The sequence below is a fragment of the Delphinus delphis genome, chromosome 3 (assembly GCF_949987515.2).
Source record: "Delphinus delphis chromosome 3, mDelDel1.2, whole genome shotgun sequence".
Lineage (NCBI taxonomy): Eukaryota > Metazoa > Chordata > Mammalia > Artiodactyla > Delphinidae > Delphinus > Delphinus delphis.
In genome coordinates, this window is record NC_082685.1 from 62,703,399 (window position 1) to 62,729,984 (window position 26,586).

The following is a 26,586-nucleotide window of genomic DNA, read 5'->3' on the forward strand; positions in this document are numbered from 1 at the left end:
GGAAGGAGCAACCTAGGGCACCAGGCAGGCCAGCTGCAGGGTGGACCTGTTGGGTGCTGGTGGCAGAAAGGCAGGCTGGGTGGCCCCGAGGGCCTGAGTTCCTGCTCCTACTCTGCTTGTTTGTCTCTGAGGGCCTGGGGCCCTGGAGCCACACGAGGGGCAAAGATATGGAGGGAGGACGAGGTCAGCCTCCCCAGGAAGGGTGGGAGGGCCTAGCAGCTCTGCCCCAGAGACCACAGAGTGCCCCCCACCAGAGGACAGGTAATAGGATGAGTCCCCACCTTTGATGCTACTTTAAAGAAATCCTTCACAAGGCACAGCAATGACCTCATCAAAGCTGTGGCCAGGTCACCAGGAAGGACCAGGCTAGGGAGGGTCCTGACATTTACAGAGCACCCACTGTGGGCTCGGCACTAAGCAAGACCCTTTACTTGTGATGTGCCCAACACAGATGTGTTCCTCACTCGGGGGTAGAATAGCTACGAACGCAGACTTCACGGTCAGACTGCCTGAGTCCAGGTCCAGCTCCAGCATTTACAGGGACCTAGTGGGTCTAGGCAGACAACTTCGCCTCTCTGTGCCTCGTTCCTTGTCTGTGACTGTCGCAGGGTCCTCAGGAGGGTTAGATGAGCTAAGACGTGAAGTTCTCAGCCTAGTGCCCAGCACGCGGCACATTCTCAGTAAGTGACAGCCGTCAGCATCACTTCGTCAGCATCACCTTTATTGTTGTTACTATTTCCTCCTTAAACCTTTCAGCCACCCTTTGCTGTGTGGTAGGTGCTAGTGTTATCCTCCCTTCCCGAGTATTTTTAGATGAGGAAGCAGCTCCAGGAAATCAGGAGACTTGCATGCAGAGTGTGTACTACCTAGAACATGGTGAACTAAGACGAAACCCGGGGGCCGGGGGGGCGGGGGGGTGGTGAGTGGACCTGCTCTCCTCACGGTACAGGGGGCTCCCTGGGGGGAGGGCTCCCACCACAGGCTCCACCTGCTCCTCTCCAAGTCTGTGGGGATGACAGGTGCCCATAAAATCTGAGTACAGAGCAGTTATCCAGACGCTTCCCCACGCAGGGTCCCCTTCTCAAGTCCAGCCAGTCCAGAGCCTGCTTCCAGGGAGTGTGTGGGGAAACACAGATCCTAAGGCGTTTGCAGACCCGCCCCTGCTCACCCACACCTGGCAGCCTGTGCAAGTCCATCCACGGCCCGCACCCCGGGAGGCCTCCCAGGCACATGCCAGCCTGCATGTCGCCACTTCCAGCAACACTCAGCCCCCAGCTATGGCTAAGAGCCCAAGGGGCGGGGCCAGGGACCCACAGGTGACCCACGCCGCTCTGGGGAGAGCCCAGGTCCTGTTAGTTACGGTTACCCGTGAGAAGAGCCATCTGGCGATTCGATTCCCCGCAGTACAGGCTGTGCGGGGAGCCCGGAGGGCAGGCGTTTTCTCCTTATTTAACAGAGGCGGCTGTGGGCTCTTGGTGCCCCAGGCCCACGTGGCTCCCGGTAGCTGCCAGGTAAACAGAACCTTCCTGGGTGCATTGCTCTAACCCGGCAGAGACATGCCCCGAGGCACCTGAAGCCATTAACAAGCATGGTAATTGGACTATGATTTCCTCTTTAAAATTTAATGTGTTTAAAGTACATTTCATAAATCTGCCGCGCAGGGGCCAGCTGAAATGGGCCTTTCCTTGACACTGAATCAGAGGCGTCCGGGAAAAACTTGTCAGTCCTATGAAAAGTTAATCAACTTCCAATACAGAAATAGACAAAGGGAAATTTCCATCTTTGGAAGATTGATTTCGGGCGTTACGGTTGATCGCCCTTGTATCGAACACTCTTACTTGCTGGGTGAAGGGTCATTTTTTTAACATTATCACATTAAATTGCATTTAACATAGCAGGCCCAGCTGAGACCGTTAAATAAAGAGGAAAGGCCTCCGTTCCCCTCTCCCCACAAAAATAAAATCATTTTCTTTCTTCTGAGATGTCCTTCTGAGCATTTTCCTTGCAAGACTCTAGTTCCAGACACACATGCCAAAAGGTGACTGGTCATGCTGGGGAGACCTCTGCCCTGTGGCCCAGGCCACATCCAGAGAGGAGTTCACAGGGGCTCCCCCGTGGTCCCCGTGACAGAATCCTAAGGGTAGTGGTTTGTGTTCCTGGCAAGACAGGGCAGGCAGAGACGGGGGCCCAAGCCTAGGTCAGTAGAACGGCAGTTTCCCCTTCCTGGGGGGAGTGCTGTGGCTAGGATGTGCTGCCCTGAGATTGGAGTGGGCTGGTGGAGGCAGCGAGGGGAACACTGATGGAGCAGTGACCTTCCACCTCTACATAGCTGGGAGCCACTGAGTTCGGCCACTGTTTGCTGGGCGTATTTGATCAGGCCCCTTCTCTTCCCTGTTTCCCCATCTACAACGTGAAGGGGTAGATCGGGTGACCACAGGATCCTTCCCACCTCAGACTGTCTGGGGTCTGTTTGCCCAGGCAGGGAGAAGACAGACCTGAATGCTAATCCCGAGTCGGCCCCAATCACTGGGTGACCTTGGGAAAGTCCCTTCCCTCTCTGAGCCTCAGTTGTCTCATCTATAAAATGAGAGAATCAAACGAGACAATACCAAAGAGATTTTGGTGCTCCTCATGGCCCACCGAGCTGTTGCTGGAGTCCCCACACGAACACACACACACACACACACACACACACACACACACACACACACACACACACACACACACACACACGAACACACACACACACACAGGCTGGTGAGCACAGCCCCACCCACTTGGCCTGAGCCATTTTCCAGCAGTGCCCACAGCTCTGAGCTCACTCCCGGTTCTAGCCTTGCTCCCTTTCTCACCTGCAGCACATGCTGAAGGAGCAGGGCCTGGAAGAGGACTTCCTGGGGTGCTCACCAGGCGACCTCCTCCGATTTGATGACGACAACAAAGACGGCCTCCTGACCCTCCATGAGTTCTACACAGCCTTCCGTAAGTCAGGCCCCAGTCGGGGCTCGCAGTGGGCAAACAGACATTCCTGCTCCAAAATGGTGTCAGGGGCCTGGAGTCTGTCCTTGGTTGTTTCCAAGATTGGCTTCTTCTATACGTGAAAGCAGTTGAATTTGTTTTGCAACAAGCCTGAGCTTTAAGGGACAAGTAAGGACGGTAGGGATCGGGGGGGGGGGGGGGGGGGGGACTCGCTCTGCTCCTTTTGGATAAAGTTGCTTCGCGCTGTTGCTATTGTTTGAGGGACCCGGGACTGCGACGTGAGCACGGTTAGGAGGGCACTGCCTCACATCGCTAGGGGATTCTGTGACTGCACATGGGGGAAGCAGATGTTAGGGTTCTCCCCAGGCAGTGGCCTGGCCCCATCAGGGAACCCTACCTGGGGGTAAACCCTGCAGGAGGGTGCTGGAGGCTTGGCCAGGCAGGAGAGGGAACAGTCACTGTGGAGGATGATGAAGAGCAAGGGTCCTGGTTGATGACAGGCAGGGGAATCCCTGGAGAAGAAGAGACAGGGGGTGCGCTACCTGAAAATGGAGGAGGTGCCCGGAGTGGACCCTTTGTGGGGTCGCTAGTACATATGGCAAGTGGGTAGGGCAGCTGAAGGACACAGGTCTTCTCCCTGAGGTGCTGCCCCAAGACATGACCTCACGCCAGCCGTAGCTGGGGCTGGAACAGGGCTTCCAAGAGATGCGAGATGCAAGAAGGAGCCCCAGGTAACTGCAGACAAGCTCACCAGGAGAGGAGAGGAAAGGGTGATGCGGGGGCCCTAACCCGAGACAAGAGGGGACATTCTTGGCCCCAAAGAGTTGAAGTCCCTGTACGACAGACAGCATTCAGGCTCTGCTTAAAGCAGGTAATGTGTGTGCCCTGTGTGAGGCGCCCTTGGACGTGACCTGCAAGCTCACGGCTCCTAACTGCAGGCCCTGGAACTGGGGGAGCAGGGATGAGATCCCCAGGGTGCCCTGAGTACCCTGAGCCACAGGTCCTGGCATCCTCGGCCCCGGCCCCAGCCTGTACCTGGAGTTCCATTTTCCAGGAAGGTATTCCTGCTTCGTGGACATCTCTGTGTGCTATTCCAAACATTCACAAGGCCTGAAAATCCTTGTGATCTGTTGGCAGGAAGAGCTCTTGTGGCAGATAGAAGAGGTACTCATGTGACCTAAGAGGAGAAAAATGAGTGCGATTCTTCCCCGTGGGAAATGTCCCTGAGCTTGTCGCAGGCGGTGCCTTTCCAGTCCACGACGTCCCTGTTACCAAGGCCCAGAGTCCAACCCCCAGTTCCCGGGCTCTGCTTGATACACGGTGACTAGGTGTGGCTCCCCAACTTCCTCCTTCCTGCCCACGGCTAAAACCCATATCTGCATCTGGTGGTTCATAATAAGGTGTGAATGACTGTAGGCTCAATCTGCTGTGGGAGGGGTTTGCTTTGTGGATTGAGGAGCTTATTCCATGAAATAAATCTCTAAATTTTAGAATGTCTGGAAGTATCAGCAACTCCAGAGACCTAGCTCGTGAGACGATTCTTAGATTTTTTCAGGACTTTTGCAAGGCAAACAGTGAAATGGTTGGTAGCTTTAAATCGGCCATAGTAGGAGTATTTACAACACAGAAATCTACACCTACACAGATGCTGCAAAAGGGCGAGGGTGCTCTTTCCCCTCTGGAGAGCCCATTGTTAGGCACTGCCCTGCACACGCTGGACGAGACCCTCCCTCCCCTCCTGTCCTCAGCATCCACCTCCCGCAAGCTTCTCTCCATCCAACTTCCCCTCTTGATGATGCTATTCCCACAGGACGTGAACAGAAAGAGAGTAGATGTCGGGGCAGATGGCAGGGTGAGCCGCCCTCCACGTCAGGGAAGCAGCAGCATGCTCTCTGGGGGCAGCTCTGAGACAGTGCCTTGTGCGCTCAAGCCCCTCTGAAAAAGGAACTGTAACGAAAAAGATCAGTGCCTTTTAAGAGCTGGGGGCCAAGGCTGGACTTCAAGGACTTGGGGGATACACTGAGCATCGCACTCAGATGTCCCACGATGGCATCGTTAGGCAGAGAAGGGCACTGCTTAGGCAACGTCCTGGTACCCGGTGCCCCAGAAGCCTCTAGCGCATGAGCCCGCTCCATGGGAATTGGTCTGGGACCAAATAGGAGCTAAGGGCTCTACTTTCAAGGAAATGGCAGCATCCCTGTTACCCCTGATGAAAGAGAAGCCCCCCCTGGCCTCCCTAGTGAAGGTCATTGTGAGCGGAGCTGCCTGTGGAAGAGGAGGGAAGTCCTTGCTTCACCTCCAGCCATATGTCCCATGCACAGCAATGTGCTGTCTGTTTCCCTCATTCCTGGATTATTATTTGAAAAGCTTTATAATCACCGTTTTTAAAGCAAATTAGATTCTGCTGTCGCCTTGGACTTGTTTTGAACCGGGCAGCCAAACCATTCATCACAGCCCAACCCAAATAACAGATATGCAAAAAAACGTAAACTCGCAGCCGTTAAGGAAGCTGCAGCACGAGTGGACCCTGCCACAGAGGCCTCACAGTCAGCCACTCGGAGCGCACGGGATCAATGGTCTTTCAAAGTCACAAGAACTCTAAATTCCCATTGCTCTGGGAATGGATTTATGGTTCAGTGAATGTTAACTAGGAAATTGAAATGAGACATATAGGTACAACTTTTTAACCAGAAATCAATAGGCATTAAAGAAATCTCCCTCAAACTCGGAAAGTAATATCTGAAACATTTCAGCAGCAACATCTTGGGTTTAATTTTCAAAACTGCCGCTGACAGTCTGGCAAAAGTTGAGGCTTTAAACTTGTATTTTTTAGTCTCTATTTTGCCAGGATCCTTGAGTACCAGGCAGGGCAGGGTCTGTGGGGTGACTCCTGGCACAGACTCGGCCGCTCTATTAAGGGATGGGTCTAGGGGAGTTTTCCCTGGAGAAGTGGGTTGTACTTATGAGTTTTTGGTGTTGCGGGTGGATCTCCTAAATCGCGTCTTCTCGTGCAGCTGGCGTAGCCCAGGCTGGGCCGGTGTTTGCCATTGTCTACGGATGGCTGAGGGCAATGCCAGGGACCCTAGGGCTGCTGGCTGCCGCACTCAGTTGAACGGGTTCATGATGGGGCTGCACCTTCCTCCTGGCTTTGCAGAACAGGTGACCCTCCCCTGAGGAGGGCAGAGGACAGATCCCTTAGCCTTGGAAGTCAGGTCAGCCTCTTTCTGTCAGAAGGTGGGAAGGCTGCAAATCACCCATGTCTGTACAGTGATGGCAGTGGAATAGGAGGGTGGCCTCCCTCTCTTCCTCTGTTTATCATCCAAACGTTCTCTTCAGGTTGCTTTTGGCTTTCCAAATCACAGGCTGATCTCGGAACTAAAGACACAGTGTCCCCTCCGCACGTGTCCCCCACCCTTCCTCCCCACTCCTCCCTCCCCATCCCTAACAAGCCTCAGAACCTCCCGTCCCTGCTATGAGACAGAGACCCAGGCCCCAGGATTGCTGGTAAGCATGGTGCATGCCAGCCTGTCTGTTCATCTCGATAAGTAGATCTAAAAGTTGCTCGCTTAAAAATCTTTCTCATAACGCATGTTTTTGCACTTTTCTGAGTGCCTGGGTTGGGAGCATGGGAAAAACATGTTACTTTAAACGAGGATTTTTCTCTCACTTTGAATTCATTGCAAGTTCCTTCTGCTTTTTAGAAAAATACTTGTCCTTTTCCTATGAGAGCAATGTGCTGCATGCCAAGGAAGGGTTTGCGCAGCTCGCGGTGCAGGATAAAGGGCTTCCCGTGTTAACATCTGGGATCACAGGTGCACAGTGTCCAGGAGGAATACCCGTGTCAGGGGGACTGCAGGGAGCTGACTGTGTGAGAGTCAGATGCCCTCCCTCAGCTCCAGGCAAGCAGGAAGGAAAACAGTGATTTAATCTGATTACTGCAATACCTCTGTATCAGGGCAACTCTGTAAAACAGAGGAGGTGGTCACTTGGCGAATTTACAGCTGTTTTTCTGCCATTGTTTCTGCGTAATGAAAGGATGGTTACGGCTTCACCTCGCACGTCGTTATCTTCTGGAATGAATAATGCCCGCCCAGGCCAGACGCCATGCCAGACACGTTATCTTAGTCAGCCCTCACAGCCACCCTGTGATGTTAAAACAACGGCAACCATCCCTCCCCCAAATCTGTCCGGCTCTTTATCCATGTAGCGTGAGTTCAGACAGGAAATTCAGCCGGTAAGGATACCATTTTATCCTACTCTGTTCATTTCCTTAGTTTGGGATAGTGAATAGCAACGTTTCAGATAGCATGGGGTTTATCAGAAGTTTTATCTGAGAATATTTGTCTCTTGAGTTTGGAGAGCAGGAGTAACCTGCGTGCTGGTGTCAGTGTTGGCGGATGCTAAGACCATTAGTGTGACGACTCCCCAACCCCAACATGTGTGATGCCTCATGCAGGACTTGCAAATCAAGGGGCAAAAAAAACAGATTCCCTCTCTTGGTCCCTCATTTGCTCAAGGGCATAAAACAGCTAAATTGGAGTGGCCACTGGAGGGAGGAACTGGAAACTGGTATCAGAAGGTGCTGTGAGTCTCACTACCCCCTGCCAGGACTTTCTCCTCACCTCCAGTGGAGAGAGGGGCTCCAGAAAGTTTCCATGTGAGTTTCAGTGCCCCTGAAGCCAATGTCAGTGTGCCATCTGAATGCTTTTTTGCTTGTTAATATTGCTTTAGTTAGTGATGAGCTCTTACTACTTGAGTCATATAAAATGATATCTGACATTTATCATGTGTCAGCACTGTGATTATGTCCCAGTTTTACAGATGAAAAAACTGAAACTCAGAGAAGTTAGGTAGCTAACCCAAAGTCACACAGCCAGCAGGTAGGAGAACCCAAATTCCTGGTTCCAGAAACATTTCGTGCATTTAAACACAGGTTGCAACTCATCAGCATTCTCCATTAAGGAGAATCTCACTGTCCCCACCGTGGTTTTCCCTGAATTTCAAGTCCCAGCTCAATGGTCTCGTCCTCCAGGAAGTCTTCCTTAATTTCTCTCCTCTACCAAGCCCCACACGCTTTCCTCTGTGTGCCAATAGCCCTGGGTTCATCTCTACACGGTAATAAGACTGTGGCCTGGTGGTTGAGTGTGGACTGAGTCAGACCTTGTTCAGATCCTTGTTCTGCCACTTACTAGCTGCGTGACCTTGGACAGGTCTTTACCAGAAGTTAAGCTGAGCTTCAAGTGCCTTAACTATGAAATGGGTATACTAGCCACCACACAGTGTTACTCAGCACTAAATGAGATAATATGGGTAAAGTGATTAGAATGATACCTTGTATATGATAGGTGCTAAGTAATCATTAGCCAGCTAGGTCAATGATGGAGATGATGACGGTGATGATAAAGATGTCTGTGTGTTCCCAGCCCCCATCACTCTGTGCCACACTATTGTCATCTGGCCCCGTATTAGTCCATAGGCTCCAAGAGGCCAGAGGCTGTTTTGCTCATCATGTGCTCACGGCAAGCAGAGGCATCCAAGCACAGTGTCACCAAGGGTCACGGAGGGCCTTAGCACGTCTCCGGGGTGGGGGGGCAGAGGAAGCAGCTTGCTGGGGCCTCACAGGTGGGATCACTGGTGGGGGAGCACCAGCCAGGCCAGACCAGGCCAGAGGGCACCTCCACGGACGCCCCTGATCTGCTGGATGAGTGACTGGGGTGTGAGGTGAGCCCCTGATGCCCACATGGGCCTAATGCTCCCTTAATGAAGACAGAAGCTGCTTGTCCCATAAAGCTCTCGTCCTGCTCCCAGGGCCGCTGACCGGCCGTTCAGCCTCCTCGGGACACATGTTCTGTTAGTCTGTTAGGTCACCTGCCTGCTGCTTCATTACCCCCACTCCCAACCACTATGTGTGCAGACAAGGGGTCATGCTCAGAGCCGCTCCTCAGCCCATAGCCACATGCCCAGCAGAGGCAGCAGACCCTGGCTGTGAGCGGTCCAGGCTCAGCCCCGCAGCTCCTGCCCCGCTCCCACACCAGGTGGTCAGCTTTGCCATCTTGGTGCAAATCTGTGCACCTTGGAAAATAATTCACTAGCGTGGAATGTGGGTTTGCACTTCCTCCTAGACCCTGGCACAGGCCCCTGCCGGGCCCCGCGGCCATCGCCCTCCCACCTAAGGCCACATCACAAAGCCAGCACCCACAGAGGAGGACACAGCATGCCCTGCTGAAAACTGGAGCCCCTGGCAGCTTGAGACCCCCAAGCTGGGCCCTGGCAGGCTGGGAGGACCAGCCTCTGGATCACAGCCACTGAGCACAGAGACCCCAGCTCCCTGACTCAGGCCAGCGCCAGAAAAGACAGCAACACTGTTACTGGGGCACCATAGGAAGACTGGGCACATCTGCCCTGGTGCTGGTGTGGGCCAGGCTCTGAAAGGAGGGAGCATCTGGGCAGGGAGCTTCTGGCCCATTCTCTCCACACAGGTGCACGGGGAGTGCAGGGTCCACGGAGTGAGGGGCCGGGCGGGCGACCAAAACACTTTAGGGGAGCAGGGAGAGCACGCATGAGGAAAGGCGCAGACACAGATGAGGAAGCTTAGAAGGAGGAAAACATTAGGTCAGCCAACACTCCCAGAACCCAAGCACCAGGCAGGGGACACAGCATGAGCAAGACCCCCAAGCCCTGCCTGCAGGGAGCTTGTAGTAGTTGGGAAACAGAACAACCACCCAATACAGTAGGAGCTGGGACAGAGAATAACTGGGTGCAGGCTTGGCAGGGAGGCCTGCACACAGAACTGGGGATAACCAGGCAAAGGGGGAGGAGAAAGGGTCCTGAACAGATGTTGGGAGGGTGTGGTCCCAAATGGGGCAAAGGACTTGGAGTGAGTCAGGAGGCTGTCACGAGGAGCGATGGCTGACCAGTGGGGCCCCAGAGGGCAGATCTCGGACAGAGGGGCCGGGCCAGGAGAAGGCCGATTTCGCTTGGATCTGCGGGGGCCTACCCCAGCCAGCCGGCGGGCCTGGCAGGAGCTGCTGGGGAGTGGTGAGGCCCCTTCACTGCAGGTGCACACCCTACCTCCCCCCGCAACCCCCCCCCATACCCCATACCCCATAAGGCGCTGGAGAGAGCACTGAGCATCACGGGGAAAGCCAGACTTCGCCTTGGAAGCCCTTTTAGTTTCAGATCTCCAGTGATGACTGTCAAGATGATAAAGTGAGCAGGGCTGTTGTCTAAGGTCCCAAGGAACTGATGTTCCAGTGCCTGAACTCTGTCCTTCCAGGCTCTCCCTTCTCTGTGAAAGTGGAAACACAGCCGAGGGCGTGCTCACCCCTCAGCCCCAGCTGGGCAGGAAAAGCCATTGGCAGCCCATGATGGGGGGGCGGGGGGTGTTCAATGAGTGCCTTACCCCCATGGGGAGCCAGGGTGGTAAAATGGGGCCCCCCACGCATGTATCAGGACTCTGGGGTGAAACAGTCTCGCCCGGCATCACACCATGGAGGGGTGAGTTCTGAGCCAGAACTGCTGCTCACCAGCCAGCTTGCCCTCTGCTAGTTTCTCCTTGGAATTTTCAAACCCAGACGGCCTCTTTCCCATCTCCAGTGGTTTGCTGCTAACAGCTGCACTATTGGTCCCACTTTCTAGCATTGTCTGGAGCTGAGTTTTCAAGCACTTTCCATTTTTAAAGATCCCAGCTGGAGGCTGTCAATGGCCTCAGTGCAGAGCAATTGAATAGTAGAAAATGAACTTGTTACAGGTTGTTATCGAAAATCTATTATATACAAATTGCAAAGAAAACTCATTAAAATAGGACGCTTTGGTGATTTTCTTTGAAGACCCTCCTCTTCGAGGGAGAGGCAGGGGCAGGGTGGCTGGATACCTTGTTTCTCCCTGTTCTGAGGTGAGAACTCCTGGTGGCACTCCAGGCCAGGCTGTGGATCTCATGTGCCACCCAGCCAGCCTGACTTGAAGTTTTGCATAGAACAGAAATGTTAGTAAATACTCAGAAATGGCTGCAGAGGAAACAAAAAATTTCATTACAAAGATATAAAATGAGAACAATTTAAATGTCAACTCTTTACCAGGATAGTACCTTATTGTCCTCATAAATTTCACTGTTTTTGCAAAACTTTTGTGAGGACTTCAAGGACCTAAACGTGCAGTTAAGCGCTGAAGGTCACATTACTGATTTCCAAGCTTGCTCCCTGGGGTTAAGGTGCTGGGAAGGCTTGGGATGTGAATGGGGGAGCTGTCCGGAGCCCAGCTCTCCAAGGGGTTCCTCAGATGCCGAGGCTGCCTCTCAGGCTCCAGGCGAGAGCCCAGAAAGCAAGGCAGGCTGCCCCCCAGCTCGCTGCCCCCTCGTCCTACCGGCAACACCCGCGTGTCAGCGTGGATGTGGCCTGGGGGTGGTGTGGGCTCTGTGGCACCTGAGACCCCCGCGGTCTGAGGCGTGGAGAAGGCCTGCCTGGTATGTGCCTGAGAGGTGAGCCCTCCCGGGGCTGTGCGCCCCTGGGGAGGATACTTGGAGCATAAATCACTGTCCTGTGCCTTGTGGTCTTTCCTTCGTCTCTAGCCACCTCCTTTCAGGCTCTGTGACAGCGCCCCGCAAGACCTCCCTGGCCACTACCACTCTGTAGGCCCAGCTTGTGGGCCGGACAAGGAACAGAGTGCTGGGGAGCGACGGGGCGAGGGCTCTGCTTACATGCGCACAGCAACCAACAGGGTGGGGCTGGGGGCGCTCGCAAGCCCCAGCACCAGGGTGGCCCTTGGCAGGAGGTGGATGGAGAGCCAGGCTCTGGGTGCAGACCGGACCTGGATAGGCGGAGGGAGTTGTCTTCTCCTGGGAGAGGAGAAGGGAAGGGCAAGGAATGCCCAAGCTGCTGCTGCCTGCCTGAAACAGCATTCAGGCGGCACGTGAGGGGCTGGTCGGAGACCCTGGTGACCCATCCAGGTGTCCCCTGCACCGGCCACACCTGCTGGCTCGCAGGTCCTCACCTTATCGTGACTATTACTCAGCAGCTCTCCAGCCCCCCGAAGGCTGAGGGTGCCTCCCACTGGCCCAGGGCCCAGCCCCTCCTCAGGCCCTCCTGCTGGGCCTGGGACTGAGGGGAGGGAAGATGGTAGGTGGTGGATGTATGGGCGGAGCCCACGTGACCAAGAGTACCTGAACACAGGAAGCAGCAGAAGGGACGAAGCAGAAGCAAACCCCGAAGGCAAGAGGGCGAAGGAAGGTAGGGGCTGCGTCTGAGAGCACGCAAGGTTGTTATTGCCCGAGGCATTTTGTTCCAGCTGGAGGACAAGGGAGCAGGAGAGAGAGACAGAAGCCTAGAGCTTTCCACAAGGTGGCTGTTCAGCCTGGCATATAGTAGGTGCTTGATAAACACCTGTTGAAAGGATTAAGGACCACGATGGATTTTTCTAAATCTCAGCAAAGCAAAAAGGTTCAAGGCAGTTGTAGCGGTTCCCAGAGAGAATGCAGAACAGTCAGGTGGTTCTCTGGTGGTGGAGGCCATCCTACTGCCCATGCGTGACACTGGCTGGGGTCAGCTGCCCACCGTTGTTCCTCGGGGGTATTGGGTTATCTGGGTCACTGGGTTGGCAGAGAGCTGCCAAGACAGCTCCCACCCCTGCTGTAGTTCACTCACCCCTCTCCTGGTGGGACTTGTTTTTCCCCAAAAGCTGGCCCTCTGAGGGAGAGCGCAAAGCCACCTGTAGATCCCCTTATAACTACGGCATCTGATGGGTCCTTACCAAATGCCCCCTGGAGGCTCCAGGCTGGACGCTGTAAGGAGGAGGCCCCAGGCCAAGGAGGCGACTGGGATTCAAATGCCCTTCGCAGTAAAATGGGGACTCGGGAGGTGTCCCCACTGACGGAAGAGAACATGTTCCGATTCTGGGTAGAAGGCAAGCTGCTCGCGGCCGTGTGCTCCAAGCCCCGAGTTCCCGCCTCAGCGCACACAGGACTTGCTGGGGTTCTGGGGGCCTCAGACCTTTGCCTCCGCTTCCGGACTCTGCTCTTGTTCTTGGACCCGTGGCATCCAGCCTGGGACTGGGACAAACAATGTGCATTACCAGTCTGTTGACCTGCAGGAGGGCTCCGCAGAGGTCCAGGCAGGAAACCAGTTTCATTCTCCTCTGTGCAGACTTTCCAGTGAATCCTGAGCTTCTCCTGCCTGGGGGCTGAGGGCGACGATGAGCTGAGGACCACTGAGCAGCTGTCCACCAGCATTAAGTGGCCTTCTGGTGCTCTTTAAACATGGGGCTACTTGGCAATGGTTTTCCATTTCGGGCTTTGGCCAGGATTCCAAGTCCTCTGGCGTGGTCCCGTTCCTGGATCCTCCGCAGTAAGGTCTGCCCAGGGGAGGTGGGAGGGAGGCTGTGCGTGCGCTGCCCCAGGCACCCGTGAGCTGAGCCTTGGAGAGCCACTCTGCTCCAGACGGCATGGGCGTTTGTCTTCAGGTGCTTCAGGCACAACTGTTGGTACACTTGTCAGGATCGCAGATCGAATCCAGGTGGGAGTAGAAATGGGGCCCAAAGGACTCTGCCTTCCACAGGTGGCAGGAGGGGCAGTGAGATGGGCGGGCGGGCCCTCTGAGTGCCTCCTTCGGTTCACTCATCTTCCCAAATGCTCTCGAGCCTCTGCAGACACAGCCCCACTGGCGAGGCGCTGACGGCTCTCCAGAGCACACACGCTGCGTGCCAGACGCTACACCCGCACCTGGCAGGGCACTCCTCCCGCCCCTGAGTTCTGAGGGTAAGGAAACTGAGGCCGGGGAGGCTGGGGGCCCGTGACGTGCCCACAGCTGCTAATACAGACGCCAACACAGAGCCAAGTCCGCAGAGTCACACCTGCGCGCTTAGGCACTGGCTACACACCCTGCTCTAGACGGGACCCGTTGGAGTTTCCAGTTCTTCCCCCAGAGGCCAAGATCCAGAAGGATCCCCACGATCTGTGACTCTGGGATGGGGCAGAGGGAGGGGTCAGTGAGGCCAAATCCTCGCTGAGGGCCATTCACCACGTGCTGCTGCAGAACAGTGCCCCTCACTGTGTGCTCTTTCTGGATCCTGAAGTCCGTGTGCTGCAGGTGCTTTCAGACACGTTTACCAGGTCCCGTTCCGATGACACCATGGAAAGAGCCCCTTAGGACTAGTGGGCTTCAGCCCATAGGGGAAGGTGGGGCCCCAGGGAGCAGGCCTGTCACTCAGAACAGGCGTCCCCACGCTCCCCGAGGGATCAGGTCCCCCATGGAGAGAGGCTCTCCTCTCGGACCCAAAACCCATCCAATAGCAATCCCTTCTCAGCTCCCACAAGTAAGAGCACAGCCAGAGCCTCCTCTTCCTGGTGTCCAGCCCTGGGGTTGGTCCCAGTCTTCCAAAGCCCACCTCTGTGCAGCATACTTAGAAAAGTGCTGGTGCTAGACGGCAGGACGGCTTGGGAACAACACTGCCGTTCATGGGTGTTCAAACCACCCTTCCCCTGAGGTCCCCCTGCTGACACCTGGGTGCAGGCTGACAGCCAAGGAGGAGCTCACCAGGCCTAGCACCGTCCAGGCGGCAGCTGCATCCGACCACATGTGGGGCTGCCATCGCCCAGCACCCAGGGCACAGGGCACGGTGCGGATCTAAGGGTCAGTGGAGGCCACCCATGGCTGGCTCAGACAGGACGAACGGTGGGTTGGAGCTGGGTTGAAAAGGACTAGAGGTCAAATAAGAGCATCGACAGAGCTCTTGAGGCTGCCCTGGGGATGCTGAGTGGACAAGTGACACTCAGGCTCTCTCTTTCCGTGGAGACAATGGTGGTCGTGTCTTCTGGACCACATCCCCCATCCTGGAGGAACGGGGTAGGTGCAAAGTGAGGGCTGAATCGGGGGCCCTGCTGTGTCATGACCAGTGGTACAGCCCTGTCCTCCCTGGGGACCCTGGTGGCCTGAGGGTTAGATCACGTACAGAATTACCATCCTGTGAACTGGGGGGCAGTCAATGAAGCACTTCCTGGTGAAGCTCAGGGCTTCAGGTTTGGGAAGAAACAGAAAATGTGGAATGTTCACAGGCAAGACGTTGGCTGTGAGGAAAGGAGGGGATTTGGAAAGAGAGCAGCAGGTGTCACACCTACAGGGAGGCTCGGAGGCAACCTGGCATATCTTACCCTAAGCGCAGAGGTCCAGTCTGCCCCATGGATTCTCTAACTGACTGTGCCCCACACAGAAGTTCTACTAGTTTTTCCTGGGGTCTCACTGTCCGCAGCCCCATCATTACAGAGCACCTCACCCGCCCCCCTTGTTTCCAGCCAGGGACACACACACCCCTTACCAGACAGGAGGGGAGGTGGTGGGAGACCTTCTAAGTGCTGCTTGTGTAGCTTCTGAGGGAGCAGCGGCGTGTGCTGGTTGGAGAAGCAGTCGGTAGCTGCATCTCCTCAAAGAGGAATGCCAATGTGCTTCCACTTTGAATGTTTTCCTTGCGTTCTCTAAATTAACATGGGCTGAGCAGGGCTCCCGGTCCCCTAGAGTCAGCCCTCCATCATTCGGAGGCTGATGGTTCACTTTGGATTATTCATTCCCAGATTCCCCCAAGCTTCCCAGCCTCTCTGCCTCCCTGCCTACCAGCCACTGCCTCATTAGAGTTTGAAAGCAGCTCTTGTGAAGGGGAAGCAGAGACAGGTGGAGGGAAAACTCTAGGCAGCTAGATGGGCTGCTGATGAATGTCTCTGGGCAGCAGTGCTTTTGGAGAGGAGGGCAGAACCAGGGTTAAATGGACACAGGAGGAAGCACTGGGGTTATCTGTCCATGTGGGCCCCACCTGAGCCTCCACACTTGTGTGCCCACCTCCCTTTGAAGTCAGGAGAGGTTATTGATCTTGCTTGGCGTGAAGGGCACACACCCAGCCCAAGCCCGTGATCCATGGCCACGAGGCTGCAGGCCACAGCCCCTCTGTGAGCAGCCCTAGCCGGGCAGCTGGACAGATGAAATATTCACAGGCCCGGAGTCTAGGCAGCTCAACTTTAAAATGCCTGTGTTGGACTAGACCAAGCCTGCTTCTCTGAAGAGCCGTGGCTCAGAAGGCTGAGGCCCTGCAGGCTCTGTAACATCTGCCAAGATGCCCAGGGTGTGGGAGGTGGCCTTCATCACGCGAGAGCAGATGGTCCTTACAATGACACAGCCGGGGGTCTCCCCAAATGTACAGGGATGGCCTCCCGACCCTAATCCCTGTTCCTAACCCTCAGATGGGGGCACTGTGATGTATGGTTGCTTCCAGAGTGAGTGGCCTGACCAGCAGCTGTCCCTGCGGTCTCTGCGGAGAACAGTGAGCTTCCAGAGTGACCAAGACACCCCCGGCAGGTGTCAGATGGCTCAGCGCCATGGCTTAGTTTACTGGAGGAGGTTTCCATGTGACAGCCGTGGTCTGTGAGGTCCCAAAACCATCAGGTTAGGAAGCTCTGAGTAAACACAAGTTTAAGGAAACGCTTCCAAATGGAAGCAACAGGTAAATATTTGCTCTCCGGTTTGCATTCATGCTTAGCAAATGCCAGCCTGGGCCCTGGGAACGTAGTGGCGACCATAGCAGGCCTGGCCCTGTTACCCTGCCTACAAGTCGCTTGCTGAGGAAATGGTTTGGGGCCCACACAGGGAAGCCCTCCCATGATGGGGTATTTCCTGCGTGAGCTGACCCAGCACCCAGCACACGGTGCAGAGGCCCCAGGGCTCTGGGGCAGAGCAGCTACAGGGCCCGTGATGTGTTGCAGCGCTTCCTTCTCAAGCCATATAATGACTCTTGGGGAATAATAACAGCGTTAAGAGCCGACGCTTACTGAGTGCTTAGCACATGCCTTGGCACTGTTCTAAGTGCATCCATTAGTCCCTGCGACAGTCTATGAGGGAGGGACGGTCATTAGCCCCTTTGTGCAGAAAAAGCCCAGGAGCGCCAAGCACTAGAGTGACTTGCTGCGTCTCAGAGCTGGAGTGGCAGGTCAGGATGTGAACCCAGAAGTCTGGCTTCAGAGGCCAAGCGAGGCTATACTGCCACTCAAGGAATTCTAGACGCTCTGATGCCCAGAGTGTTTCAGCAGCGCCCCTGTGGTACCTCAAGTTTGTCAGGTGTTAGCCTCGTGGATGTCGGTGGCTGGGGGGGAGGGAGTGTATCCAGAGGAGGGGGCACAGCTGGCCCAGTCCCACCCACTCCCACCCCCTGCGTCCTGGCCCACAAAGGCCGCTGCACCAGAAGCACCCCTGCTTCTAGAGTCTGTCCTACCCACAGGCCTGTGAAGGACCGCTGCAGGGCCCCTCCTCCCAGTTGGCCAGGACCGATCTGGCAAGCACTTCCAGAGGCTCCTGTGTCCAGCCTGGGGCCTCTGTGGGCTGTGAGTGACAGGGAGCTGGGGCCAGTCAGGCACACAAGTACTCAGACGGAGGAGACAGGCAGCAGGGGCTGTGGCATTTGTTACCACTAATCATATTTGTTGAGTGTTAACCGGTTTTGCATTATCTTATCTAGTAACAACAATCCTTATGAAAAGGATATCGTTTATCCCCATTTTAGAGTTGAGGAAATCGAGGCACTGAAAGATTAAGTAATTTGCCCGCGGTCACCCAGCTGGGACCCAGAAGTCAGAGAATTTGAACCCAGGCACTGCGGCTGCTGCGCCCTCCAGCACATCTGTGACGAGGCCACTTGTGACCACATTTAAGCCTTGGCTTGAGGGCAGACAGGCATTTCTCCTCTGCCCCTGGCACCCTGGGGCTCCCCACACTCCATCGTTGTGCCTGATTCAATCATGAAACTGAATTTTCTTTAATTGGGGGACCGATTCCTCCTCTGTCTGGCAGGGATGTTGTAAAAATCAATTAATACGCGTTTGCAAAATGCGTGAGACACGGACACGTTAGTGCAAAACAGTTTGGGGTGATGCTATTTGGCGTGAAAAATGGTCCTCTTGGCTCCTGGCCTTTTTTCAAAATGTTTTGCATCAAAGGGTGCCATTACTGATTCTGGAGGGCCTCCCGATGCAGTTGAGATAGGCCGGTGCGTCCTGCCCGCGTGGCCTCAGAGATGCCCTTGCAGAACCTACACCCGAGCCTCCACGAGGCTCCCACCACCCCCCAGCCCCCCGAGGTTGGTCTGCAGGTGAAAAGCACTTCACCTTGGAAGGAGGGTGCAGTCACTCACACAACGAACACCTCCTGGCGGCACTGTCCTAGGCCGTGGCATTCAGCAGGTTTCAAAACAGACACAGATTCTCAGTCTCATGGAACTTGCATTCCAGTGAGGAGACAGAAATAAACAGCATGAGAAACATAGAAGACAAGGAGTGATTCTGAGAACAACCCAGAGGATGAGGGCGGGCAGGGCAGGGGACAGGCAGCGGCAGGTGGGTGGCAGAATTTAAACACTGAACTCCAGGGAAGGCCTCACCAAGCAGGGGCTGTGTGAGCCAGGTGTTGGGGTGGGCGAGGGGCACCAGCCACAAGGTCACCTGGGGAAGACCCATCCCAGGCCCTCAGGTGGGAATAGGTCCATCCGGTGGCTGGATTGGCATGGGAAGGAGGGGGTGAGGTCAGAGGTCCTGCAGGGCCCCGGATGCCAGCGTGAGGACTTGTTTTTACGTTGAGTGAAACGGCAAGCCTTCAGAGGGTTTTGAGTTGAGTGACATGATCTGACTTTATATTCTGAAGGAATCACTCTAGCTTCTGTAGTGAGAATAGACTGTTGCAGGCCAAGGGTGGAAGCAAGCAGACAGGTCAGGAGGCATTTACAATAATCCGCGTGAGAGATAATGGTGGCGAAGTCCAAAGTGACAGGCATGACGGTGGTGAGAAGTGGGCAGTTATGGGTTTATTTTGAAGGGCAGCACCAAGGAGATTTGCCGATGGGTTGGGCGTGGTTATGAGAGAAGAGATGAGTCCAGGATGACTCTGAGGTTTTCCGCATGAGGACTGGAAGGATGGAGTTGCCACTTACTGCGACGGAGAAGGCTGTGGGTGGAGTAGGTTTGGGAGGGAAGATCGCTGTTACTCTGGGGGCATTTTGAGTTTGAGGTGCCTATCACACATCCAAGTGGCAATGCAGAACAGGCAGCTGGGTATACGAGACTGAGTCAGGGCAAGGTCCAGCCTGGAGATGGAATGCGCCAGTCCTTAGCATGTTTGACATGTCAGCATGGGTTGACAGTGTGTGAAGCAATGAGGTTGGATGAGATCACTGAGAGGGTGAGAGTAGATGGAGACCCTCAGTCAGTAACCAAGACTGAGTCCGACAAGTGTCCGACATGAAGAGGCCAGGAGATGGGAGTGGGCGGAGGTAGCAAAAGAGAGCGAGAAGATGCCAGAGAGGTGGGAGGGAAACCAGACAAGCGCGACGGCCCAGAAGCCAAGAGAAGAATGTGCCAGAAGTGGTGAGTTCTGCGAATGCAACTGAGAGGTCAGTTAAAATGAAGGCAGAGAAGAGAGCACTGGCTTGTGAGTTCCAGGGTCTTTAGTGACCTCGAAGAGCAGTTTCCATGGGATGGCAGGGGAGAGGGGGGCAAAAGCGAGTGGCAAGAGAGGAACTGGAGGAACGAGGTATAAAGAGCTCTTCCGAGGAGTTTTGTTGTGAGGAATAGAGGAATAGGGCAGTAGCTGGAGGGACAGCAGGGAGAGGTAGGTAGTAAGAGCATGTTCGCATGGTGATGGAAATAATCAAGTGAAAGGGGAAACGACACTGTGGAAGGAAGCGGTGACACGCCTGGAGTGACTTCTTTGAGCAGGTGAGGGCAGTTGGAATCCAGTGCCGGGGTGGAGGGGCTGCCCCAGGGCGAGGCGGGTAGATCCATACCAACAGGAGAGAAGCCCTCGGTGTGAGCACAGGTGGCGGTAGGTGGAAAGCTGTGGTGGGAATGTGTGTAGATGTCTGTTTTCTCAGTGAGTCAGGAAGCAAGGTCATGGCTGAGAATGAGGATGGGGAAGGAGATACAGAGGCTTGAGGAGAGAGAAGGTCTGGAGCGATCGTCCAGGAGAGTGGGAGGGTGGCCAGATGGAGAGGAGGTGACGTGGTCACCAGGCAGCATGAAGGGCTCATATGAAGCACAGAGTCATGGACTCACAGGGACCCCAGTCAGCAGGGTGGTGTGCTGTCCCCAGCCATGTTCAGCTACTCAGATGTAAGCACAGAGCACACAGACAGGGTTAACCAGGGCTGGAGTAGGGCCGAGAAGGGCAGAGAATTGAGGGCGTGTGCAATGGATGATTCCAGTGACTTAAATTCCATGGAGCTGAAGCTGGGGGAGAAGGAAGTGACATCATAAAGGGGTTGATGGAAAATTAGATGGTAGGTCAGTAGATTGTGGGTCCCAGTGGAACTGAAGAGTTTTCGGAGTCTGGATACCAGAGGGAATAAACCAGAAGAGATGGGGGGGCGGGGGGGGCAGTGATCAGAGAGGCGGATGCCTGAAGATAAGCCTTTTCAGGCTGACATTATTTATAATGACGATCTCTAGGCTCCGGGATACAGTCATGGGAGTGAGGGCTGTAAAGTGGAGCGCTGGCAGGATAATCCACTTGGATGTTTATATCACCCAGTGGATGTAAACATAGGAGGAGCATCAGAGAGACTATGGTCAGCCAAAGGCTATGAGCATCAGAAATGGGGTGAGGAGTGACCCAGCCTCAGTAGGTGACTGCAGCAGAGAGGGGTGGCAGTGGTACATGGAGCCTGCACAGGTGTTTCCATCTCTCCCTGGGAGCAGGTTCTGTGAGGTGGGGTCCTCTTTTTATCCCTATTTTACAGACGAGCAGCTGAGGCACCAGATTGTCAGTAAGTAGTGGTAGAGCTGAAACACAACTCAGGGAGTCTGCCTCCAAGGCTGGCTCCCTGGCCACCGCACAGCATACCTTCCAACCGTGGGCACGAGGGTGATGTGGTTCCTGTCCCCAGGGAGTTCACGCTCCTGTGGGACATCAGTACATGTGCAGAGATAAGGCAAAAAGGCTGGGAGATGGTTGCCTACAGAATGCCCTGGAAACTGAGGAGGGTGTAACACCTCCAATCAAAGAGATGCCAGAAGTCTTCAGAGGAGGATGGCTGGCATTTCACAGGCAAATATAGGAGTAGGGAAAGGCATCCCAGTCAGAGGGAACAGCCCAAGCAAAAGTCCAGATGTGGGAAGGCCCAGGACCATCCTGCATGGCCAGTGTATCCCTCGTGTCATGGATAAGTAAGAGAGAAACAGAAGGTGATGCTGGAGGGAAAGATTAGAACCAGAGCAGCAAGGGCTTGGGTTAGTCAGGAGGCTAAACGCAGGTACAAATACCCCCAAGTCTCAGAGGCGTAACACAGTACAGATTTATTTCTCCCTCATGTAACAGTTCAATGCTGGGGTTCAGTTCATGGCCACATGATGACACAGGGACCCGTGCATCTTCATTTTTGTGGCTCTACCATCTCATAGGGCCTCAGATTCCTTTACTAGATGCCCTGCACCTAGCCAGTGTATGGAGAGGGAAAGAGAGAGTAGAAGATCTTGCAGGAGATTTGGGGGGAGCCCAGCCAGGACTTATGTGCATCCCTCCTGACCTACTCCATTGGCCAGAAGTGAAGTCAGTCATATGGCCACGCCTGGCTGCAGGGGCAGCTGGGAAATGTAGTCCAGCTATGTCCACAGGAGGGAAAGGAAGCAGGTTAGATGAACACATGGCAGTCTCTGCCATAGGCCCCCAGATCAGGCCACGGGGTTTGGGCTTATCAAGGAAGTCAGGGAGACCAGGGAAACAGGAAGAGACATGATCAAAGCCAGCTTGCAAAGGACTGACCCGGAGATAACCACAGGGGAAATGACGGGCCGGAGAACTCGGGAGGTGATGGAGACCTGAGCATGGAGGCAGGAGTGGGAGCAGAAAGGGCCACAGAAAGAGATGATATTGAGAGGCCCTTGTGATCAGTGGCTGGGGCAGGAGTTGCTTCCCGTGGGGCCAAGATGGCCTCCCACCTCCCCATCTCCCCAGTGGGAGCACCAAGAGACAGGCTCAGGCCTTGGGAAAATGAAGTGGCTGCAGGTGGCCCATGACAGTCCTCCTCAATCCACAGCCTGGCCATCAGAGAGGGAGGAAGAAAGGACCCGTTTTAATTTTCTTCTTGGGCCTCCACATGACAAAGGAGAAATATCACCTAACATTATTATTGCTCAGAAAATACTCTCTGGAACCATAAAAAGGGAAATACAGTGAAGCCAGACCACGGAGGCTGCCCCTTAAATCAGGGGCTTCTAAATTATCGTGGTGGTGCTCTCTAATTCCTCTGGATGAAAACATTAAAGATGACAATGTCCCTTTAAATCAAATGCCCTGAGAGTTGCTATATAGAGTCAGTGGGCTTTCTTGTTTTTTTCCTTGTGAGGCTTTTTTTTTTTTGTCTCTTTTCACCTTGTAATAAAATATAAATCATAACTTGTGGGGGCAGGCTCTACAGAGCAAGCTGTGAACATGGATTTTCTGAAAACGAAGGTGTTTTGTTAATGGGAATCATCTCATTTCAGGAAACGTGAGATTTTCAAATGATGAGTTTGCTACCTAACTTCACACTTTTTTTTTTTTTTGGATTCAAGGGCTGGCCTGCAGGTCTAGCTGTGGCACCACTGGGAGGAATCAAGACGACATGCTCTAGGAGGCCAGGGGGGGCAGGGGGGTGCTGCCCAGACCCCCTCCTGGAGTGGGCCACTGGGGCTGGGCTGTGCAAGGTGGGACGGAGACCCCAAAGCCCACCTCCAATGGTTCAGGGAGGTACAGTCTTGGGAGGAGCACTCAGAGGCAGGAGAACTGGGGCCAGGCCTGGCAGGCTGAGCTCTTTCTTGGGTCACACAGAGAACCCGGGGGCCAGTGCAGCTCCAGGAGGAAAGGACGGAGCCTGCATGGCAAAGCCTCAACTCAGTAGACTAAGTAGACATTTTCTGGGCTCTGGTGTGGAAAGAGGGTAAGAGATGGGAAAGAACTGGTGAGTTGACCCCGACAAGGGCCAGCACCAGGGTAACATGACCCACAAGGTTTGGCCCTGGGTCTGCTGCTCCCCTCTCTACACTCCAGCTCCCATTTCCGCAGACCCCTGTGGAGACTCGAGGCCTGACAAGGCCGAGTCTGTGAAGCTCACTGGACAGTTGTAACCAAGGTAGGAAAGCAGACTCAGCTATTTCAGAAATACTTTCAAGGCTTGGATCTGATATAGAAGGGTTTGCCGGTTGCCCTTTACACGCTAATACCTGCAGCCCCTCTGCTCCTCGCTGAAACAGCCAAGCATCTTACCAAGGGCTCATCTGTGCGCATGGACTCCGTGACCCTACCCCTCACTCCTGGCTCTTCCCTCTGCAACCTGTCCACTTCCCTCACTATCTCCACCACACCCTTGTACAGATGAGGAAACTGAGGCCCACAGAGGTCACTGGGGACCTACAGTTGGCATATCCATGGACACACCTCAGCCTCTAGTGGATTTGACCTCTGCAGGCCCTACTGATCCCTCTCCTTGAGACGCTCATTTGCCTTCCACCTCTTCTCCACCTCCTTTGTGAGTCAGCTCCTCTCCTTTGCCAGCCTCTTAAACTTTTTCCACAGGTGGCCAGGTGGCAAGTACTCTGACATCGTGACACAGAAGCAGCCATAAGACCAATGAGTGTGGCTGCGTTCCAGGAAAACTCTATTTACAAAAGCAGGCAGAGGGCCTTCTTGAGACACTTAGGCAGGCTTCTCTCCTCAGGGGGGTCTTGGCCCACCCCCACCTCCAGACACCAAGTTTCCAGCTGCAGGTCTCCACCAGCCCCCTGGTGTCCCCTCGGTCATCACTGTGGGCTCCACACACTGAGGTGACAGAACTCCCCAGCCTCCCCCAAGCCCCGCTCTCCTCTGCATCTCCTATCTCACCAATGTACTTCATTTATAATCAGATTGCTAAGTGCCTCCAAGGGAGTGGTTGGGTCTCCGAGGGCCCCGTGGAGAGACTGCAGCACCTGAGTAGGAAGCCGCCCTCGAGGGCTTGCTGGGCCCGGGTCGCTGCCTGCCTACGGGCTGGCTGGCCAACAAACCAGCGTCTTGGCATTTCAACAGGGCCCCACAGAGTTATGCTGAAAGGAAAGGAGTCTGCGGATGGATTTCCCAGGTGCAGGCAAGAGAACACAGGTGAAGGGCAGCTAAAATTCTGGGGCTTCAGACATCCATGTCAAGACCACAGACCCTGCAGAAAGTATAACTCCATGAGGTTCCGTCCCCCTGTTGCCCTCGGGGGATCACCTCCCCGAGGGCTGCTGACATGGCAGGGAGCAGGGCTCTGGACCGAGAGGGAAGACTCGGGTTCGGGCTATATCTTGTCTCCACGTGGAGGAAGCTGGCAGGCTTCGTCATGGTTCTTGCAGGGGCCCTGCCCCCCAGATCGGTTGTGGGTTGAGGGTCTGGCGCGGGCGCGGAGGGGTTAAGCGACGGGTGCGGATGCCGAACGTGCCTGCTGATTGTTGCGGCTCTAAACCTTCTGTTCATTTAGAGCAGCAAACAGCCTCACATGCTTCCCAACCAGCGCACGCAGAGATAAAATTCCATCTTACTCATTCACTCTCCTCTTTGCAGTCCCGGGCCGCCTAGGCGATAATTAATCACCGAGCTTCCTTTGAGAGGGGCGAGAGGCACACCCGCCTGGAGGCCACACCTCCTGGTGCTGCGCCTGCGCCACCGCTAATAGATTGACTGCGAAGCTTTGCCCTGCGGCCTCCGTTTTCATCCTCGTCTCTCTCTCTCAGGGGTGGAAAGCTGTCAGCAACCCCCTGGTACCCAGACCCCGCTCTTGGCACACTCAGGAAGGCGCTGGAATTTATTTTGCCCATTTGGATGCAAATGCAGTTGAGACAAAATTCTTTTTGTTTCCGAAGCCATCACTCCATTTCTGGTTCTCATCAAGTGAACTGATGGCCAAGGAGAGTGGAAATAAACAACTGTGTGCCTGGCTGTGTCAGGTGAACTAAATCCCCCACCTCGTACTGCCACGTGGAGCTCTCAGGTTACTTTACCAGCCAAGGGCTGATACCTGGCTTCGGGCAGCTCTGGAGGCAGAACGGCAGGCCTGGGGCTAGTTTTGTGCCAGGACTGGCTGCTGGACCACCCAGGAGTCAGCTGAGCTAGGAGACAGGTGACCCCAACTGCAGGACACCTGTCCAGCCACGCTATGGTCCCTCACTCATTCCTGGGGTCTGAAACACTATCTTAGAAGGCTTCTTTATCAGCAAAGATTCTGGGGAAGAAAGACATGCCCAGTCATTCACTGGGGAGGGGGAGGAAGTGGTGGCCCAGTCCCTGCGCTCTGTAGCTCCCGACCCATCTAGGGAAATGAGGCCCGCGGGCAGAAGGCAGTGCGTGGATATGGAATACTAAACCGCAGGGGCTGTGTGCTAGGTGCTGTGGAACGATGGTGAAGGCCAGCAGCTTTCGTGAAGAAGATGGACTTAAGATGGGCTTGAAGAATGGGGATGGGGTAGACATGCATAGACAGAAAAAAGGAAAGGGCTCTACCTTGTGGTGAGACAAAGGTTCAGAGCAGGGATTAGGAGAGAAGGTTCAAGAATTTACCTTCATCCAACACTGGTTAAGTACCTGCTGTATTCCTAGTCTGCATGACTAGAGGGCTGAAGTTGGACAGATCAGTGGTGGGACAGTCGCAACTGAGCCTCCAGGCCAAGCTGAGACATGTGACCTCCAGCTCTGTCCTGGTTGGCCCTGGGGCTCCAGACCTGGCAGCCTCCAAGGTCCTCACTGTTATCCCAGCCTCCAGGGTAGTAGGGGTTATGCTCACCCCATGGGCAGGGAGGGACCTGGGTGTCCCATGCCTGGGTTCCCCTGGGATTTCTGGCACCATTGAAATGTTGACAGAGCAGCTGGGAAGCCAGTGTCACTGAGCTGTCTTGTTCCTGGTGAGTGCCCCATCAGAGAGGGGCCGTTCCTGGAGCTCCCTTGCCCAAAGGCCCTCTTACAGAGCTGTGCTTCCCTGAGAGAAGCACGGCACCACCTCTGGGGTGTGGAGAGCAGCCACTGATGGACTCTGACACTTGTCTTTGGAGGGAGGGCGAGAAGTTGTTCCTGTGACCCAGGAACAATTAGCGAGGTGGCATGAGGCTCAGAGAGACGAGGTGCCCCTTCATCCCCAGGTGCCCCCTTCAGTGCTGTCCAGCTGTCCTGACAGGGGCTGCCACTTGGGTAGGTCAGTAGAGGTGAACCACAGCCTTTCTTACAGGTACCCCCAGGCCTTGGGTGCAGCTCAGCAATTCCGGAACGAAGGGACCCCCCTAAGGAGGTCCTGTCCCAGCGTTCAGGGCTAAGAGGGATGGGTTCGGGGCTTGTTAATAGTTTGGTGCTTTGTTTTGGTGAGTTTCTCACTGCAGGGCTCTGAGCACTGTGACTGCGCCACGCTTGAAGCCACTCATGGCTGGGCAGGTTCTGTGTTCCATGTCGTGAGTACTGAAGGTGACACTGTTTCCACATGAGCAGCAGCCCCGCTGCAGACAGCTCTGCACAGTGCGTGCGCCGGATGGAGGCCTGGGAGGGGCGGGCAGCAGCTCCCCCCAGCCCTGCCCATCCCCAAGACCCTCATCTAAGGTCCACGGACTCCACAAGACCGCAG

The 26,586-nt window shown here is 54.9% G+C and overlaps 1 protein-coding gene across 1 annotated transcript in view; it reads left to right on the forward strand.

Annotated features, from left to right (window-relative positions):
* The window catches only part of FSTL4 (follistatin like 4), a 431,462-nt gene that overhangs the window by 284,666 nt on the left and 120,210 nt on the right, over nucleotides 1–26,586 (forward strand). Inside the window, exon 5 of the mRNA XM_060006937.1 lies at nucleotides 2,859–2,982. Within this exon, the coding sequence (XP_059862920.1) occupies nucleotides 2,859–2,982 (124 nt within the window). The remainder of the gene's footprint in view (nucleotides 1–2,858; nucleotides 2,983–26,586) is intronic.